Genomic DNA, 21,066 nt, shown 5'->3' on the forward strand with positions numbered 1-21,066 from the left:
CAGCCCAAGCAGCTAACAGCAGCCGTTTAGAGCAGCCGTCACGGAGTCACTGCTCGGATTACATTATAAACAGGTCAGTTAGCGCGCTGCTAACCTCAGGATGTTTATAACTACGGAGTTTAGTGGAGACACCACGGCAGCAAGGTTAAATTGTTGAAGGCTACTGAAGACTATTAAAGCAGGCAACGCAGCGTAAGCAAAAAAAACAAAAACCACACACGCACACACACACACCAAAATACAAGTTAAGATAAAATATGAAAACGAACATAATAAAGCATAAATAATTAAATTGAATTGCGGGCCAGATGTATGCTTATTTTGTTAACCCGTGAGGGGCCGTATGAAACCGCGTCGGGCCGGTACTTTGAGACCCCTGACATAGACTATCTGGAGGTTTCTTTTTTGTTTGTTTGTTTCCATTTTCTCTTGAACCACATTGGCACAGTGGGACGGCAACTGAGTAATTCTGGTTTATTGAAATAATTCAACCATAATTAAAAAAAAAATGGGATTTTGTGTAAAATGTAAATAACAGTATATTAAAATAGATGTATAAATTGTATGGGAAATTACAAAACAGGCTCATGTTTTACCATGCAATCTACAAATGCCTGTTTTTAATGCAGTACTGCTTGAGGGTCCGAAGATAACCAGCATCCATTATTGACAATCAGCCTGAGCAACATTTTCTGAAATTGTTCCAATTTTTTTTACTCTAAATCACACTGCCAATCTTTGCGTCTATGAGACTCTGCTGCTCTAAAATGCTCTTTTTATATCCAGTCATGTGAGTTTGTTGCAATTTTTTATTGTTAGTTCTTCTGTGTTATGTATTGTTACTCAGCTGAATATTCCTGTTTCCTTATAGATCAAGAAAACCTCAGAGGCCACTCTGACCACCATCCAGGACATGGTGACCATTGAGGACTATGATGTCTCAGAGTGTTTCCACCACAGCCGCTCCACAGAGTCAGTCAAGTCCACAGTGTCCGAGACTTACCTCAGCAAACCCAGCATTGCCAAGAGACGTGCCAACCAGCAGGAGACTGAGCAGTTCTACTTCATGGTAAAGACCCGTTCTCCCAGTGCTGATATTACTCCATGTTTATGATATGGTGTTTTGATACTGTGTTTAGAATGTCATCCTTAATGGATGGTAAAACACTAGGAATAAAAAAAAAAACTGGGCTATGTCTTTTTTTTTTTGCCTGTCATTACCCTGCAGCCTTGCAGGCTAATGTCTCTGATAGCCAGCTGGAGTCTTTATTCTGATGTCATGCTGAATGTTTGCTGGTGTTTTTGCAGAAATTCCGTGAATTTCTGGAAGGCAGTAATCTCATTGCCAAGCTTCAGGCCAAGCATGACCTGCTGAAGCGAGCCCTGGGAGAAGGTAATCATCTCACAATACAAATCTATGCAGATTATGGATTTTACACAGTCTTAATTACTCAATAAATTATGACCTTTTTAGCTTGCACATTAAAGTATATTCACACATTTATTGTTTAATAATAATGATGGAAATGCATTAATTGTCAAAGAAATTTGCACAAATATTTACACCTTAAAGGAAATGTCAAAACCCAATTGCATTTGGAAAGAACAAACAATTTCAGTTGTGAATAAGACCATGGCATAGTAAGGGTGTCTTCAAGGCAAGCTCTTGAGAAGGCATTAGGATGTGGACAAGTGTTGTCCTGTTGGAAATGCGCAGTGGATCATCTGCTGCCATTCTGAGTCACCCCTTAACAGTCTGGCATGACACCCCCAAGGTTTTTCATGTCTGCTGAATCCTTCTGGGTGTACCTTTTTTATGATAAGTGTATTACTAAACAATAAATTAAGTTTTTTTTTTTATTCTAGTGAAATTAATAATAATTCAAGTCTCCTTTAAAACAAGTCTCCTTTATAAGGGGTTTATAAGTAGTTTATAAAGACATGTATTAATGTTACAAATAGGTTATAAACCATAAATAAGAAGTTATAACATAAATAAGAAGGGAAACAGTGGCCCGCTGAATACAGAATTGTGATTCCACATTCATTTTTACTGTTAAACCTCAGATTTTACTAGATGCTTACCCTAAGAATCTTAAACTGACTTTCTATACTATTTTATTAGATATATTCAATTCAATTTCAATTCAATTTTATTTCTATAGCGCTTTTTACAACAAAGGTTGTCACAAAGCCGCTTTACAGGAAAAACAGGTCCACGCCTCTTATGAGCAGCACCACAGAGATGCCAATTTTATGGTGACACAGTGGCAAGGAAAAACTCCCTTTAAGAGGAAGAAACCTTGGAAGGAACCAAGACTCAGTCCGAGGAACCCATCCTACTCGGGTTGACCCGCTCAGTACAAACAAACAACAAACAAATAACAGAACAAAAACAGTACAGAGAATTAATGTGAACTATGGCTAATATAACAGGTACTAATTTATGAATATAAGAATGTGATGGGCACAAACTATAGAGCTATGGCTAATACAGAAACAGATACTGAGTGTGTTAATGGTAATCAGTGCAGGGTTGCAGAGCCGGAGAACAACACAGCGGGCAGTGGAGAGCCAGGCTGGGAACATCAGGAACAGGGCATCTCCAGACATGTAAAAGAGATAGATAGAGAAAACAGAAAGGAAAGGAAGAGAAAAAAAAGCAGAAGTTAGAAGGGTTGTGAAATAATTCTGATGAGTAGAAGGACAGGGCTGATTCCTGAAACCTGGAACCACAGACGGACACATCCAGGAAGTCCGGCCGGCCAGGCGTCTCAGCACATGTGAGAAAGATAGAGAGAGAGAACAGAGAGGGGAGGGAAGAGAAAGGGGTATATATCAGTCATTGTCACTGTTATTTGTGTTGCAAGTGCTTATTAATGTTTTAAAAGTATTTACAACTTAATGTTAACATTTATAAACCCTTTATAAAAAGCTCTATTGTAAATTTTGACATAATTTGAATGTGGCATCTCCTTTATATTATAACAAAATGTCTTAACAAGCAGGCCAATAGAAATTTCCATAATGTCCAGGAATAATGTTGTATTAACAATATAATAAAGTTGAACTAAAGCTAAACAAAAACAAGGTGTTTATCCTCTCAAACACCCCCCTTTTGGCTAACAGACCTCCAGCACTGGCAGGTCCAGAGCTGTACTGCAGGCCAAGCTGCCCTGGAGCGCATCACAGATCTAGTGTAAACACTGTGCCGCCGCTGTCCGGGCCTGCGCTGGTGTGAGCTGCATGGGTGGGCTGTCAGTAGAGAAGGCATGTTCCGGCCCTACTGTCCAGCCCCGGCCTGTCTGCCTTCTCAGCTGTCAGTCAGGCTCTGGGGTACGGCCCTACAGCTGACTGACTGCCTGAGTCACGCCAGGCCTGTCAGGAGATAGCTGCTTTAGAATCGACGGCTAAAAGGCTTTAGAGGGGCTGAAAGTTGGAAGTCTGGGCAAAGTTTGAAGTTTAAAACAAGCTTCAACTTTAAACTCAGTAAGGTGTGAATGAATGTGTGGCCAGATTGGAGCCAGATGGCTGTCCACATATGCCTTACTGGGTGTGCATTGGGCTGAGGCAGTACACTGACGCTTTCTCTCTCTCTCTCTTTCTCTCTCTAACTTTCTCTCTCTCTCTCTTTCTCTCTCTGTCTTTCTCTCTCTCTCTCTCTCTCTCTCTCGCACTCTCTCGCTCTCTCTCTTTCTTGTCTTTGTCTAGGTCACCGAGCAGAGTACATGACCACAAGGTAAACTCATTCTCTCTGTATTCAGCATTTTAAGGCCAGTTATTCTTAGAAGTGACTAAAGGTCAAAGATTGTGTAAGGTTATGCTGTAGAAATAAATAAGTTTTTTTTTTTTTGAGGATTTTATTACCATTATTGACTTTTTTTCTTTTCTTCATTTAAAGTGTATTGTGACTTTTATTGTTGAATATGCTTGATGTGTTTCTTTTACAGTATAGGGGGGCACAATATTGTGTGCAATACTGTCATGAAAACCTTTTTAAGAATTGATGTAAATCTTCATAAAGAATAGTGCAGCTTTCAGTCTATACCACAAATGAGATTTTTAAATTTAATTTAAAAACTTGATATTTTACCACTTCATCAGATGTACAAGACACTACACAAACAGTCTGCTTATACGTTCAACCTTCCAAAGATTTGTTTGAAAAATACTAAATTAAAGTAACAGTGAATGAGAAATTGCACACAGCATGCAGAAAACATTCAGTGTGCTGCCGTCTCCCTTCAGAGTGGATGAATCTGACAATTTTAGCAAAGGCTCCATGTTCGCAGTAGCTCTTGTATCAGCAGCACTAGCAGCACCACAGTTGCTCAGGTTACAAGCATAAGCTGTCAAACCTTCCAGACCCTGGCTTTGCAGACCCTGGATCGTAGCAGAAGCACATGGATGCATGGATAATAAGAAACTTTTTGCATCCTGCCCTCTCAGGAATACTACTGATTTCAATTTAAAGCTGATGTCCGTAAGTTTTGGGATTTAGGGCCCTCCCTGGTGAGAATGAATGAGCTACTGCGATCTGAGTATCTCCTTCTGAAATCTCCACTGCTCCACCAGCCGCTCACGTTCAGTAAAACTGTGCCGGATCCTCTTTTAGAGGCTGTACATGTGACATAAGTACGTAAACCCCAGTTTTTTTAAATGAATACATTAGGCTTAACAGGGTTGGTCTTTCCAGCACACTGGTACCATTGAACACAATATTTTATCCCTTCTTCACTTAGAAATGCTTCTGCATTCAGCTTAGAATCAAAATAATACAGACTGCCACTTTAAAAGAGAAACAAAAACATTTAAGGGTTGACTCTTTAAGGTTGCATTTATTTTTTCAAGTTTTATGTTCAGTCTACTAGATATGGTAGAGGAGGTGATTGGATCCACCCCATTAGTAGGCCACGCCCGTTCTTATTTTATAAAGAGTATTTAGAATAGTTTAGTGCCGTGTCTTGTACATTTGAGGAAGTCCTTGAAGCATGGCTTCAACGTAATGTTCCTAATGAAATAAAGCAGTTAAATAAAGTGCTGCATCATTCTTCATGAAGACTTACTTTGTATTTGAGTTGCACCTCAAGTAACAAGTAACAATTTATATATTGAAGCAATGTTTTCATTTGCTTTGATACTTAAGACTTGATGGAAAATAATTTTCAGCTTTTCTCTAAAACCTATTAATTTTAACCTGAAAGTTCAGAAAATGCAACGTTTTGGACACTGTATCTAAATTCAGCCTGGGCCCAGTGTGACTAGCAGGAGGAATATTCTGATCCCCAGGGTTCCATCTCTCAGTCCTGTTGGCAACACAAGAGCACTTAAAAGTTGACTCTGTTCAGAAATAGCGAAAGCCTTCAGGACACACTTTGTAAGCAGATGAAAACGCTCTCTTTCCTGCTGCGATGGAGAGTGCTGCCGTGTTGTTTTAGATGGTGAAGGTGACACAGTGAAGTGTTTCTGAAGCGGCTGGCTGGATGTTATTCACACTAGAAAAATAGTTTCTGCTGATGAATACTTGTGTTGTCCTTGTGTCATCTTTTATAAGTGTCCGAGATGTTCTGGTAGCTGTAGCCTCTTTCAGTTAAATCCTAGAAAGCAAAATAAAGATAATGTATTAGAAAATCTAATCACTATGCTGGAAAATATTAACAGTAGATGTAGAAGAAAGGTTTATACAGACAACCAACAATAATAAAAAATGCATTTAGGTGCTTACTGACTGCTTTTTGGGGAATAAATAGAATGTATGTTACTATGGTGTGGTAAAATGCTTAGATAAATATTACAAACCTTTTTACCACCTGATTATTTTGATTCAGAATCCTACAGGTTCATATTCTTATTTACAAATAAAAAAAACAAGATATCATCCAAAAAATGTTGATTATCGTGATCGGCCTACTTGTAACCATGCCTACTAAAATTACATAATAGTTCCACACAGTTTGGGGCAAGTGTGTGCTGATTTGTACAGTGATAACTGCAGCTGACAGGTTACCATTACTTGTACAGTATGTATTTTTTCACTGATTGATTTTAATCCTGCACTGAAGGCCACATGCGTGTACAGCCCAGCCCCCTCTCTCCTAACTCCCATGCCTGAGGCTGCTTTGTCACACACACGTTGGCTCTCGCTGGTCCCAGCAGGCCTGATATTTTCATGGCCTTTGATGTGTGGTGGAAGTGAGGTGTGTGGACAGGAGATCGGTGTGTGCAGTTCACTGAGCTGGGCTGTGTCCAGCCCTGCAGGAGTGCTTTTGCACTGAGCCTTAAAGGGCGAGTCCGCACATTATTTACACACTATATAGCTGTAGTGTTATGCCCGTGAGGAGTTGTTGGGTCTAACGGGTGCATTCGTGCTGTATTGACTATATAAAGTTACAGTAAGTCTCATCTGTGACTATGTAAAATTCTGAATGTTTATTTAATGTCTTTCTTCATAAATGCAGTACTGTGTTTTCAGTGTGTGGATATGTGAACTTTTCTCCATCTCACAGGCCTCCAAATCTTCCTCCTAAACCTTACAGCACTCGGAGGCCCAGACCTCGCTCGTTTTTTAGCGTTAAACTGTTTAATGGCAATTTGGAGGCTTTTATAAAGGTACTAAAGTGGAGCAGTCAAGACAAACCATGTGCCGACTGTTGTCTGTGTCATAATGATTTCCAGCAACCCGCTTTAACCTCAACCTTTCCCGGAGATCATTATGGTCTGTCCATTCAGTCTGCGCACACAGAGTCTTCAAATACAGGAGAAACGTGGGGTTGTGTGAGTGTTGTAAGGTTCTTACTGCTGTGATAAGGTTGTGTCTGATGCTATTTTTGAGGTGCTATGATTTAATTTAATGTAATATTATTATATATGGTTAACTGTAAATTGTTGAATCTGACTTTAAATGGATACAATTTTATATAGAAAGCAGTAGAGAAATATGTTAATATTATATATAACATATATCTTAATAATATATAATAAGATTTACCAATATTAATTATAATAATAGTAATTGTTATATTTGTTGAATTGCAGTGCTTAAAAAAAAGTCTGATATGAGTAACTCTTGGTGATATTTGTTGAGCTACACAGGAAAGTATTATGTAATGCAACATGCCAAACATCTCAGCATGGAGTTTTAGAAGTTTCCAATGCGTAACTTAGTTTCACAGTAAAGATGAGCTGCTGCCATTCTGAGGCACTCCATGACAGTCTGGCAAGGCTTCTGGGTGCAGCTGTATATGAAGCAATTAATTTATTCTGATATAAAATAAAATATCCACTATTAATCTCAGTTTATATCAGTTATGACATTATGTTGTGTACAAAAAATGTAGAGACCACTTCAGTTTTTGAATCAGTTTCTCAGGTTTTGTTATTTATAGGTTTATGTTTGAGTAAAATAAACATTGTTGTTTTATTCTATAAACTACGGACAACATTTCTCCCAAATTCCAAATAAAAATATTGTCATTTAGAGCATTTATTTGCAGAAAGTGAGAAATTTTAGACCTCAAATAATGCATATTCATAAAGTAAACAAAAATCAGAAATCAATATTTGGTGGAATAACCCTGGTTTTTATTCACAGTTTTCATGCATCTTAGCATGTTCTCCTCCACCAGTCTTACACACTGCTTTTGGATATCTTTATGCCACTCTTTGTGCAAAAATTCAAGCAGTTCAGCTTGGTTTAATGGCTTATGAGCATCCATCCTCCTCTTGATTATATTGCAGAGGTTTTCAATTTGGTAAAATCAAAGAAACTCATCAGTTTTAAGTAGTCTCTTTTTTTTTTTTTTCCAGAGCTGTATGTGTTTGTAAGAGTGTTGAAAAGTAAGTGTGTTTTTTATATATAAATAGAGGGAGAAAAAAAAAAACACCAACACACCCCACGTTTTCTCTATGTAAAGTCGACTCTGCTGGTGCCTTTAGCAGACTGATAACAGCTTTGTAGGCTACTGTTGGTGGCTTGTAGTGCTGGGTCCTATTAACTGGGATTTTTTTAAATTTCTTTTTGCTTCTTTCTGTCACCCTTTTCCCCTCTGTTCCTCTCGTCCTCCTGTTCTCTCTGTCTTTGCTCATAGTCGTGGACGGCGGAACTCACACACCAGACATCAGGTACAGACTCTGTTGTGCTTGGATTGGCTCACGCCGCCTGTCTGTCTGTCTCAACCATCTCTCTAAACCAGCATCCTGTTGCCCTGCCCTGTCCATTAATGTGTCCTGCATGTGTATTTGGTTTAATAATGAAAGAAGACTCCCATAGGTTTTACAGACCAGGCATCCCTTTCAAACACGCTGCTTTAATTACTACTGTATATAAGCAGTAGCATCAGTGTAGCCTGAGGTTTATACTAATCTTTATACTTCCACACTTCTGAAGATCTAACAGCTTGTGTGAGGTAGATGTTATTTATGCTTATATAAATGTAACTATGATTATTCATAACAATTTGTAGTTATGTAAGCACTGTTAATGAATCCCTGTGAGCATTATTTGGGGTGATGACTGTAAATATAGCTAGCAAATTAAAACCATATGAGCATAAGATCACAAAATTGTGAGGCGTGGATGTTTTTTTACTGCCTTTTAATGTAAAATCTCTTCAAAAAAAGCTGCTCAATGGGTCCAAATGAGTACCTAAGCGTGACATTAAACTAAATTGGGACTGATCTAGTTCAGGTGTTGTATAAATCAGGATAAATTTAGCCTGTAGCTAGTATTTATAAATCAGCAGCAGACCTCTTGATATTCTGACAGATTCAGGTCAGAATTATGCTCTGGATTCTCTGGATTTGTCAAAGACTAGCTGGTAAATTCGGTCACAGGCCTGTCCCTGGCACTGCTGCACGAGCTGGGCAGACTGCGCGCATTCCCTGGGTTAAAAGCAGATCACAGCATTATTAAAAGCATGTAAAAGAGAAGGCAGCCAAACCCAGAACAAACAGCCGCGGCTTCAGCCAAGAGGCAATCCGATCGCAGGATTCCCACAGCTCGCAGTGCGCACTCCAAGCAGGCAGTAGTGTTGTGCTGGCTTGTGAAGAACACACACAAAAATATATTAGCTTAGCTTTGATTTGTTTAGCCCAGGCTATTACCGTGCACAATGAGGTGTAGAATTAGAAATGTCCGCTCGTTCTACATTATAATAAACACATTAGAGTTAAAACTTAATTCTGCAGTGGATAGCATTACCCTTCCTCGTTCTGTAATGCCTCATGAAGCTTCATGGAGTCTTCTATCATATATTAACACTCAGAACACCCAGCATGCTTTAGGGTTTAACCATAAGAGGTCTATTTATATTTTTATAGTTTTGCTATGTATTTGTAATATAATCATATTGCATAATGAATGACATACCTCATTAACAAAAAAACATGACATTATTAAAATATGATCAATTAGAATTTACATTTTTTTTAAATATTTGGGACAGAATACTCTCCAGTTTTATATTTTTATTCAAAAAGTCTCCATTGAGTTAAAATGCACACTATACCACATTATACCACATTTATTTCTCTGGCTGAGAGGCATTTTAAGAGTGGTAAATTAATAAAAAAAAAAAAGTGTTGGGACACCTTTTGAAGCATTACTGTGAGGATTTGATTGCATAATACAACAGAAGCATTAGTGAGTTCAAAATGTTAGACGTTCACCATCCCACCCCACCTCATCATCAACTCCTCATCTCATCCCATTAAAAAGTACTGTTCAAAGCACCAGCATTCCAGAGACTCCACAGCTCAATGCTGGAGGCTTATTGCTCCTCTTGCCCACACCCTGGCATTGGGAATGAAGCCAATAGGTTCATGTTTATCTGCTCCAGATTTTGCTATTCTATAGGCAAGACTTCTTTCGTAGAATAGACAAGGTGGTTATGTGTGCATTTGCATATCTGTGCCAGCAATGGGTGCCTGCAAATATTTGTAAATATAAAGTATCTCACAACACCTCCCACTGGTAAAGAGGCATGTTAAAATAAAGGACTTATAATAAACTATTGACGTGTACTGGTTCCAAAAACGTGGAGTTCAACTGTAAGAAAACTATTTGTGTCAGAGAGCATAAAGTTAATATATACAGCATATGACTGTAGGAACTAACATTTACTAGGCTCTATTCTATTGTTTATGATACTTTTTCTATTTTAAACAGGTAATTCTAAAAATGCCACGAGTGCCAGTATCTCACAATAACAGCAATCCGAGCACATTTCTGTAAATATCAGTCCATTTTACTCCCCTGTAACATAGCAAACCGCTATGTAATGACTTCAATGAAACTCAAAATGAACTGAAACAGTGTTCTATCAAAATGCAATGCCAACAAGCAGCAACAACCAACCTAGACAAACCCATTATAAACAATATCCGTCTGTCTTTACACTTTATCAGCTACAGAGCACTACTTTAAAGCATCCTATTGATGTTCAGCTTCAGCATCAACAAAAAAAAAAGACATAAGCTGGTCCTTACACTGTCCCACATTCCAAATATATCTCTTACATCTGAATATTTATTGTCAGTTCAACATCCACAAATGTTATAATGCTCTGTAATTAGTTTGGGCTGTCTGGGTCGACTTGAGCGCTATTTAAATAAATTTTAATTTGTATTGAATAGAATAATTCCTCAGATTTCTACATGGTAAAACTAAAATGTATAAAAATATATTAGAATCAGAGAATGTGCATTCTACTAAAATGTGAGTTGTTTGAGTAGAAATTTAAAACTGGAAGGCAGAGGCAAGCAATTAGCAAAAATGCTATTGTCCCAAACTTTATGTAGTTGGCTACTGAATGTACTCTTCTAATTACAAACACAAATATGATATTAAATAAGTATTTGAAATGCACAATTTACACATTAGCAATTGTCAATACCAGAATTACATGTTTTTTGGTAACATGATCTAGAATTACTGATTCTAAGAGTTAAGTGGGTGAAAAGTGCTAATTTGTGCTTTAGAGTTTAAAAAAAGAACATCCATGCAGACACTTTACAGTCTCTCTGCTCTTTTAAAGGACTCTGGACAAGCAATTCCACGAGTGGTCGAGAGCTCTATTCGTTTCATCAATCTTTACGGTAAGCCAGCTTCCAGTTCTATGATTATTTTGTCATTTTCAGGTTATTACAATGCACATAATGACACAGGGCAGGCTGTGGGCTGGTGTTGTTCCAGTCTCAGAATAGCTCGGAGGGGAAGTTTACTGCGCAGCGCCTCTGTTATGGCGTCTCTTTTCTTAAGAGCTTTAAGCTAACTGCCACCTGTCCTTTCTCTGGCCTGGAGCGATCTCTCCAGCCTCGCTCCAGGCACAGGGCCAGCCATTGTCTGCATATTACTGTTTGGGTGTGTCTCAGCTTTTCAGTTTGTTGAATCCCAGACCAAGTCAAAACCAGTCTATAATGATGGACATTATGTCCCCATCAAAGCCGCAGTCAGTCTATAGAAAGACCATCATACGTTTGAGAGCCATTTTGTCACAGAAGGGAGATTAGAGGTGGTATCAATTTGATTTCCAGTAGCAGCTGACATTTTCAAATGCTGATAAAGCAAATGATATAAAGGAACGTTTTTTTTTGTGATATTAACATGTTTTTAGTATGTTTTTGTTATTTTAGCATGGTTCTTAAGATAGCAATCTAAAGCCTCAGGAAATGTAAAGTGGTGTTTTCACTGATGTAATGTTTATCTTGCTCTTGCGTTATACATGTACAAAGTATACTGTTTAAATAGATGTCCAATGACCAACAAATGACTCAATATTTTGCTCATTTTAGTTTATTTTGATTCATAGATATCCATGTACCCTGTACTACTACAAATGTTGCACCTTTGCTGCTGTAAAAGTGTAAAGCTGTAAAACTGAATCTGTTCAATGGCCATAAGGATCATCTCCTGTCATTTTTAGCTGCATTTTAGTAAAAGTAACTGTTTTCTCTGTATATCAACACAGTGAACACATAGAAAGCCCATCAACAACTAATGTTTTGGCAGGGAAATTGTAAGGATTTGCAGACACACCAACGCACATACATAAATGCTCACAACAGCACAGGCCACTTGCTCAGGCTGTGATGTGGGTTTGGTGCTATTTCAACCCAGAAGCTTAAATCAGTCTTAAATAATTACAGTAGTAGCCTTGCCTCTGTGTCACTAGACTGAACATCATGAGACTGTGATCTCAGTTCCTCGTATTGGTCTATTGCATTAATTTCTCTTCTTTCTGTGTGCACTGTATTGCATAGCTCAGCATAAGTGGTGCAGCAAGTTAAGACCTTGTTCAAAAGGATAACAATTAAGTATAAACAATTTTCAGATCAGTTCTCACAAAGTTCTGATAAGTGATTTTATCTATTTATTGTTTCCTTAAGCAGTATTTCATCATATTTCTAACATGATTTTTTTTCTTGATGTTTAATATAACATGCTTCAATTTACTGTACTACTAAATTGTAATATTTTATATTCCCTTAGACTTTAAAGATTAGTAGTGGTTAAAAATGGCAGGATTCAGAAGCAGATTCAATCTACAAACAATTTAAAAGTTTACTATGACATTACTAAAACATTTTAAATGTTTGCTCTGTTCCCTTACACTTTAAAAGCTAGCGGGTTTAAAAGGTGGCAGCTTGCAATTGCAGATTTGTTTTAATGTTGCTCTTGAAAGAGTCTATAGGCTATAGTCTGAAACTATTAAATCAAATTGAAAAAAGTTCATGCGGAACAGAGGGACGTACAGCAGTATATACAATATTCAAAGTTTAGCCTAAAAACAAACAAACAAAGAAGCTTAAAACAAAGGGGGAAGGATTATCTGGGTGGGGTGGGGTGGAGACAAATAGTCACTGTCAAAGTGAAAAAGAACTATCTCCAAAACAGCAACTTTACAGGAGAGAGAAAAAAACCTTCTAAACTTTCAATGGAAGTCAATGTAAAAAGAGTTTATATTAGGTCATTTTGATCTATTTCTAATGGTACGTTTCTTTAAGAAATTTTGGCACAGTGTAAGAGACGGTTTGTCTGTTCAAATTATGTAGTAAACTAAAAATAATAGAAGATAGAGATAGAGATACTTGTTTTTCATTGGACAGCGACGAAGTACCAACATGGAAACACGGGTATGTGCTAAAGTTCACATGACAAACATGTAGACATGGCCATAGACTACATTCAGGATCAGTATCAGTATTAGACTAAACTCAGGGTGTCACTATTGCTATCAGACAAATTAGTTTCTTGCCATCTTTTAATGAACATACACTCGTGTATAAGTGAGTTAAGTGAGTCTTGTCGTGTATAAGTGAGTTAAGTGAGTCTTGTCTGTTGAGTCCAGCACTGTTATAGGTTATGTCTCTGTATGTGGCCGTCCTGCAGAGACAGAGGAGCCGATGTTTTTAATTAATCTGTGCCGACCCTTCACTATGCTTCTTATTAAAAGCTAATCCAGGCCCTAGGACACTTTTTTGTTGAAGCTGATTGCAGCCTTTCTCTCCTTCATTAATTATCTTACAGCAGAGAAAGGGAGCTTTTCTAAAGCGGATGACTGGCCTTTTCAGTTTGCATTTCACGCTTCTGCCTGTGAGCTGGCTCGTCTTTTCAGCCAGCGTGAATGGACATCTGGACGAGACCGCATGTGGCATTGAGTTTTCACTTCTCTTTCTCATTTTTATCTCTCTCTTTCTCTCTCTCTCTCTCTCTCTCTCTCTCTCCTCCACAGGCCTTCAGCATCAAGGCATATTCCGCGTGTCAGGCTCTCAAGTTGAAGTCAATGATATTAAGAACTCATTTGAGAGAGGTGGGTGGTAAAGTGTTGTCACAGTGTCGAGCTGGCGGCTCGCAGAGTGCTAACATTTCTAACACTATAATGACTCTGTTATGTAAGTGTAGAGGCTCTTATCAGCCGTGACTCACACACGGGGTTAATACATTAAGTGAAGCTTACCCATACTGCTCCATTTACAGTGTGCAGTGTTTTTAGCCTTTTTGTAACACATTGGTATTAACAATATCATGTTATTTACAAGATTTACAGTCCAATAAAAACCTTTTCCTTTTTAAATGTACACTCATTACTAAAAGAAATAGCTGCACCCAGGAGAAGTCAACTGACAGGAATTAAACTTGGTGGGTAGTGGTGGCAGACTGTCAAGAGATCACTCAGAGGGCTTTCGGGTCATCTTAAGTGATGAGTCCTGCTTTTATTTAGGTGAAGAAAACCAACAAAATAATGGTGTGAAGCGCCAAGACCTACATTTTGTTGTGACACATCACACGTCCAGAAGACCTGGTGACCTAAATGCATTTTCCAGTGCGATATTCCAGCAAGACGATGCTCATCCACATACTGGTGTTGTCTCAAGAGCTTGCCTTGTAGACAGAGATGCTATGCCATGACCAGTCACATCATCAGACCTAAGCTTGAATGAAAATATATTTTATGCTATTTGACGAGCTATAAACACGCCACGCCTCCAAAATCAGCAGGAACTGTGTAAATATTCAAGCTGTATGGGGTGGATCATCGCTGGACGCTGTTAGTAACCTCACCAGCTCCATGCTGAGACATCTGGAATGTTGTGTGACATATGCATTACACACTACTTCTGTATGTGTAGCTCAATAAATATGACCAGTAGTTGCCGATATCAGTCTAAATTGTTGATAATTTATTGCATATCTTTCCGAATAGAATAATAGAAACTTTCTTCTGGTTTTAACTATTTTTGCAACAATTACTATGATAATGAATTTGTTTAAACACGATGGCATTGTATTTTTTTTAACAATATTGAGAGATATAACTGTAACAAAACTGGAACTGAATGATAATAATATGATTAAACATGTAAAACTGGTGTTTTTAAATGTAAATATAGTCTATGAGGGAGTTTATAATAGTTAATAATTTGACTGTGAATACTTTATAAAACATTAATAAGTAGTAACAACACATAAAGCAAATCCTACTTTGTTTTTTCCAGTCAGTCAGCATTAGCATATCTAATAAAATATTGTCAAAAGTCAGTTTAGTTATTTAATGTTATTTAATGTTATTATACACCACATTATGATTATAGGACAAATGCTTAATCTGGGTTGTTAAAGTTAATAACAGGTATATGTTAATGCTGACTGTTGAAACAAACAAAGTAAGATAAGCATCCTGAAAGATCTGAGGTTTAACAGTATAAAAAACTTGAAATCACTATTTGGCAAAACACCTGCCACTGTTGTCCTTTTTCATGTATGTGTTACAACTGCTTATTAATAGTCTGTAAAGTATTTATAACCTAATTAATAAACTCCTTTTATAAACTATTCTATATAATATTCCCATTCTATATAATATTCTGAACTGTGTTGTGTCTCCCAGGCAATGACCCTCTGACAGATGATGAGAACAACCATGACATTAACTCAGTGGCGGGGGTCCTCAAACTGTACTTCCGGGGTCTGGAGAATCCCCTCTTCCCAAAGGAGAGATTCAATGACCTCATCTCTTGCGTCAGTAAGTGCATACTTTTCATTTTCATTATTGGACAGTTTATATTGATATTAAAATGTACATATAATGTGTCTCTGGAACTGAAAGCTGGAGCCTGGCATAGTTTGCTGATTTCTCTACTCATTTCAACAGAAACACAGCATCTAAATCTAGTATTTAACTTCTGAGTTAAATCAGACGTGTTTTAAGCAGAAATAAGACCAAACTGTGTAGAAATCTGAGCCTGTAGAATTATAGTTTCCACATCTCTTTTAGAGATGATGTCAATTTCTCAGGTAAAGATTACACAAGTTCCTTAAGAGTTCCTGTCCACTGCAGCCCACTCTCCCATAAATAAGGTGGACATTTCAGCTACAGTGTGTGGGAGCCTGGTTCAGTAATATCAGATAGAGAACTGGGATTGAGCGATGGTGATTTTGCTCGACAGTCAAAGTGTCACAGTCTTCCATCATGCCTGCTGATCCAGTCACACAGATTTGGACCTTCAGTTGTCATCCTTGAATGTGGGAGTGACAGGGCTGTGTTATATTTGGATATGAAGCAGAAAGTTTGTGGACTGCGGAATACAAGAATGAGCAGAAACTCGAGAGAAACCTGGTGTCACTTTTCAGACTGTATTAATGGGTATTGTCAGTACCAAAAAGTAGTTTTTAAAATATTTAAAAAATATAGACTCATAAACAGCCAACCTTATAAGCAATGTTAATTTTAACAGTTGATTTTGAAGTAGTTTTAGTATTAGTCTTTTGACTAAAATGTTTAATAGCTTTAGTCATATTTTTGTCTTTTGGTTATTATTAGGTTTAGTCTAGTTTTAGTTGACAAAAACAAACATTTTAGTCTAGTTTTAGTCGAATAAGTTTTAGTAGAACAAAACATTTTGTACAATGTATTTCATATTTTTATCGTTTTACTGTTTTAGATTTGTGTTCTACTTTTGAGATAATGTACTGTTAATGTTTATTAAAATATTAGCCTAAAAAGTTTTGTTGCATGGAAAATACGTAATAAATTTTAAGTTTTCTTTTTCAAGTATTCATTTTTTCATTTTGTTTTCGTCTCGTTTTTGTCATAAAAAATAGGTTGTCAACTAAAATGTTTCTTCATAGTTTTCATTAACTAAATTAACACTGCTCATAAGTTATATCATGTTTTGGTGTTACTATAATTTATTATGCTGTTTAGCTATTTTGTATGGTCCTGTTTTTACATTACTTGTAGCTGTTAAAACACTCAGGAGAGTGATAGAGGGCAAATTGTAGCACCATGAAAGTTTACTGAAGAAAAAAAAGCTGGCAAGTGATACAAAACAAGAGGTGTAGCACCTCTTGTAGCAAAGTTTATAATGCAGCTTGTGTTTGCATTGCGTTATATCATTAAAATGTGTTGTGACACGTTTTTAACTGCAACCACATGTAAAAGTCAGTCTGCGCAGCTTCATGTTTGGCAGTTTAACATACGTACATATTTGTTATCAGTGTGTCTCCAGTCTGTGTTGTGTGTGTGGTTTGCTGTATATGTACATTGCGTGTGCTTCTACTTCTGCATACGTAATCAGTGTAAAAGACTTTCATTCATTGCCACTGGGGGTCATCCGTCTTTGTGCTATGCTTGCGTTCTCACAATGAAGGCTGACTTTAGATAAAGACAGGCAGTTATTAGCTCTTCACTACTGCAGTAGTACACTGGAGTTCTTCAGTGACCGTTCTGTAGCTTTCCTTCAACTCTGGCTGCTTCACACACACGGCTCTGTACAGCAGTGTGTCAAACCATGCTATGACACATCCAAGCATCAGCCAGGCTTTGTGCTGGAGTCAATAGCACATTGTTGGCTCCCTGGTTTAAAAGGACATAGTGATCGCTATACATCAGCGTGATCAGAGAGGCTTTACTGTGCGCTCATTGATTGGGCCATTACTTAGTGGAATGGAAACTGGGCTGTGGTGGAAAGGGACGTTATTGGGCATGAGGAGAGAGTAGGTTGTGTGTGTTTGCGTGAAATGAGAAGAGAGAAAGAGAAATGTTCGGTTTACATGGAAAAAAAGGTAAATGTGTTTATTTTCATAGGATTTGGTTTAGCCTAGGATTTAGGCATAAGCCTTATTTGGACTGGATTAGTCTGTATTGTCTGTAGTGTGAAGTAGGAAGTTTTACCACACAGATCAAGTAAATGGTTGAGTAACTTTTGCAAAGCATCCAATTTTGTTTTGAGATTTGTAAAGTGTTTAATATCTAACAAAGAATTTCAGATTGATACGTGATATGTAAAATATCCAAACAAGACTCGAAAGATCAGATCACCTTTAGTTTAGTACAAAAAATAAAATAAAAAAAGAATTCTGCCTGTATTTTTCTCAGATTAGGAGGAATGCAACTCACGGAGGAACTATTTTTCCAGATCCAACTTGTGCCTTCCCACCCTGGACACGCCTTTTAAAAATTCAAAACACCAATACACACGGCCGCTGACACTGTGTGGAACTCAAAGCATTGTTCAATTCTTCATCATACAATGCAGTTTTTTTTTCATGTTATTACATTTAAGTTTGTTTAACTACAACTAAACAATACTTATATACTTCATATACTTATAATATATGACTTGTCACTGGAAATGTATGTGAAAAGCAAGTATTCCAATATTACATTGGATCAGGCTGGCTTTGTGTAACTTAATGACTTCACATTTTGCTTGCCAAAAACTTGATTGAATTTTTAACATATAAAAATCATCTATTTTGGCGCTCTCAGAAATGAACTGAATTATTACAGGATTAATTTTGAGTCTGGTGATGAACAGTATGCAACAACTGCCTCTGGCAGCAGAGGCAGAACAACAGATTTGGTGGCACATCTTTGGTAGGCAGCTTTATTTTTGCATCCAGATCTTTCTAAAAATACTGTTTAAAGCTTCATCATGAGCACTTGAGAGTAGGTAAATTATTTGTTCTAGATCAATAATTTAACATATGTGTGCTGTAGTTTAGAGTGTGTGTCTGTGTAGACCGGTCAGTCAATGTGAATTATTGGGGATTCCCTGCTGTTTACCTTCCCCCCGCCAGCACCCCTCCTCCTACTGCTGGGCCTGAACCCTGTCAACACTATTCCATACACCCCATCCTCACAGACACTCATCCCCCTCCCTGAAACACACTGTAGCCCTCAGGTCAATAAGGATATTTGACCTGGCCTACTAATATACCCTAATTAACACCAATTTAATATTTATATTTAGTTACTTTGTTATTTCGTGCTTTATTGTATATTTTCTACTTTTATCTTTATGTGACATACTTGGAGAGGAGCAAAGAAATAATTTTATTGCACAAAGAAGCTTGTTTCTTATTGTGCACATGACGACAAAGTCTGGGTGAAAATTTGCCCCAACCCAACCCTCTAGGAGGGTAAAGTTTCCCCATATAATCTTCCACTGAGGGTGGAAGATTATACTAAACTCATAGCCAGGGGACAAAAAGTTACCACAACCCCATCTACTGAAGGTGGACAGTTACCCCAGCCTCATCAACTAAAGTTGGAGAGTTACCCCAACCTTATCTACCCTAGGCAGAAAGTTATGTTGAGGTGGAACCCAAGCCTGACCCCAATCCAATCAGCAATCAACTGTTGTGTACTTCAGAACATCCAGCTTGTCTGTATGTCTGAATCTGGAATCTGACCAATGGCATCACAGCAGTAACTTTCTATAGTTTCTCCTGGCTGACAGAGGAGCAGCTTCGGAAGCCCAGTTAGGTACTCGTGTAAGACAAAATAAGGTAGCGTGGCAAATTCCCAAAAGCTGAAGCGTCAGCCGGCTTTTTGTCACAGTGACATGGCTATTTTAAGCCGCTATCAGCGGATGAAAGGATCTGCTAAGGCAGATATGGATGAGCACAGATTCCATCAGGCTGTGTGTGACGGGAACAGAAGTTTTTGCAGTGCTTGGGTTTTGTGACTGATAATTGCAGTGTGTGATTTTGCAGGGCCATCAGAAAGGATTGGAACAGATAGCTGTGCCTTCAGATGCTTTAATCTGTCAGCCTGACATCACAGGGCTGCTGTACAGGCAGAGAAAACAGAGAGAAGTGAGCTTTAAATGAACAAACTGAATAAATACGTTTCTGAGATTTGTTTCTAGACATTTGTTTCAAGAGTTGTAGTGAGCTGGATTATGAAAGTGAGTATATTAAGGATTTTAAGGTTATGTAGTATTACCTGCTCTGTTAATTAATTATCTTTATTAAAGTCATAGAAGAGGAGCTGGAACAGCTGCTGGAACATTTGTTAGAATTATTACAATAAAAATTTTGCCTTCAATTAAAATTTATGTAGTGTTGATTGGTTGGACTAAACAGCTCTGGGAGAAAATAAGAGACCAATTAAAATGATGAGTTTCTTTGATTTTGCCAAATTAAAGCTCTGGAATATGATCAAGAGGAAGATGGGTGATCACAAGCCATTAAACCAAGCTGAAGTACTTGCATTTATCCAAAAAGCAATGTGTAAGGCTTGTGGAGGAGAACATGCCACAATGCATGAAAACTGTGATTAAAAACCAGTGTTATTCCAACAAATATTAATTTCTGAACTCTTAAAATTGTATAACTTTATGAACTTGTTTTCTTTGCATTATTTGAGGTCATTTTCTGCAAATAAATGCTCTAAATTACAATATTTTTATTTGAAATTTGGGAGAAATGTTGTCCATAGTTTTTAGGATAAAACAACAATGTTTATTTTACTCAAACATATACCTATAAATAGCAAAATCAGATAAACGGACCTTCTGCTAATGTCTTGATACCAGATACCACATGACATCTTCAGAGATTTTGTTGAATCCATGTCAGTATTAGTCAGGTGATTTTAATATTGCAGCAATAATTTCTCCCCCATGTGCTGAACCAAGCATTAGTAAGTGATGGGTGTTATTCTATAACATTTATTTTATGTAAATGCACTATGTGTTAATCTTTGCCTTCACTGATGAGGAATGTTTGCTTATTTTTATTGCCATGTTGGTGAAGGATTATGTAAAAGCTCTGCAGCAATGTTGACCTGGCAGGCATGTGTATGATTAGAAGATTATTTTAGAATTTAACACTTACTAAATATTGCGGGATTAAAGTAGTTAAATACTGCTGTATCGCACTGTGTTGTGTCCAGTTGCTAATGGCTGTGGCATAATTCCCAGTCACAAATCTGTGGCTGATTATCTGCCGCTGATTACGAGCAGGCTCGTTATTTATAGCCGGTGTTGTGGCCGTCAGCGATTCGGCACGTTCAGATGGAAAAGTGGCATTAGATATGCAGGGCAGCTAAGTGCCTTGACTGACATGGTTTAGGACAAGGACAAGACTGAATAATCATCTTTGAATGTCACTGAAACAGGACAGAGGTTGAGAGTTTGCTGTGCATGGAACTAACTGTACTTATTGTCCATTTTCTCAGATAATATCACAGTTTTCCTGTTTTTATGAACATATAATATTGTTATAACTCTCAGAGTTCCCTAATTTTATTAATTGGGTATTTGATAAAAAGGCATTAA

At 37.6% G+C, this 21,066-nt stretch overlaps 1 protein-coding gene across 3 annotated transcripts in view; it reads left to right on the forward strand.

The window, feature by feature from the left end:
- srgap1a (SLIT-ROBO Rho GTPase activating protein 1a) overlaps window positions 1–21,066 on the forward strand; it is a 126,113-nt gene that overhangs the window by 79,128 nt on the left and 25,919 nt on the right. For 2 of the 3 annotated variants that reach the window (XM_022679592.2, XM_022679590.2), the window contains exons 9-15: window positions 872–1,069; window positions 1,309–1,393; window positions 3,712–3,739; window positions 6,507–6,609; window positions 11,034–11,094; window positions 13,731–13,808; window positions 15,387–15,521. In XM_022679592.2, coding sequence (XP_022535313.2) covers window positions 872–1,069; window positions 1,309–1,393; window positions 3,712–3,739; window positions 6,507–6,609; window positions 11,034–11,094; window positions 13,731–13,808; window positions 15,387–15,521 — 688 coding nt within the window. Of the gene's footprint in view, window positions 1–871; window positions 1,070–1,308; window positions 1,394–3,711; window positions 3,740–6,506; window positions 6,610–8,087; window positions 8,122–11,033; window positions 11,095–13,730; window positions 13,809–15,386; window positions 15,522–21,066 lie in introns of all 3 variants that reach the window. The other variant, XM_022679591.2, reaches the window with a different exon arrangement.

Source organism: Astyanax mexicanus, chromosome 9 (genome assembly GCF_023375975.1).
Source record: "Astyanax mexicanus isolate ESR-SI-001 chromosome 9, AstMex3_surface, whole genome shotgun sequence".
NCBI classification, from domain to species: Eukaryota; Metazoa; Chordata; class Actinopteri; order Characiformes; family Acestrorhamphidae; genus Astyanax; species Astyanax mexicanus.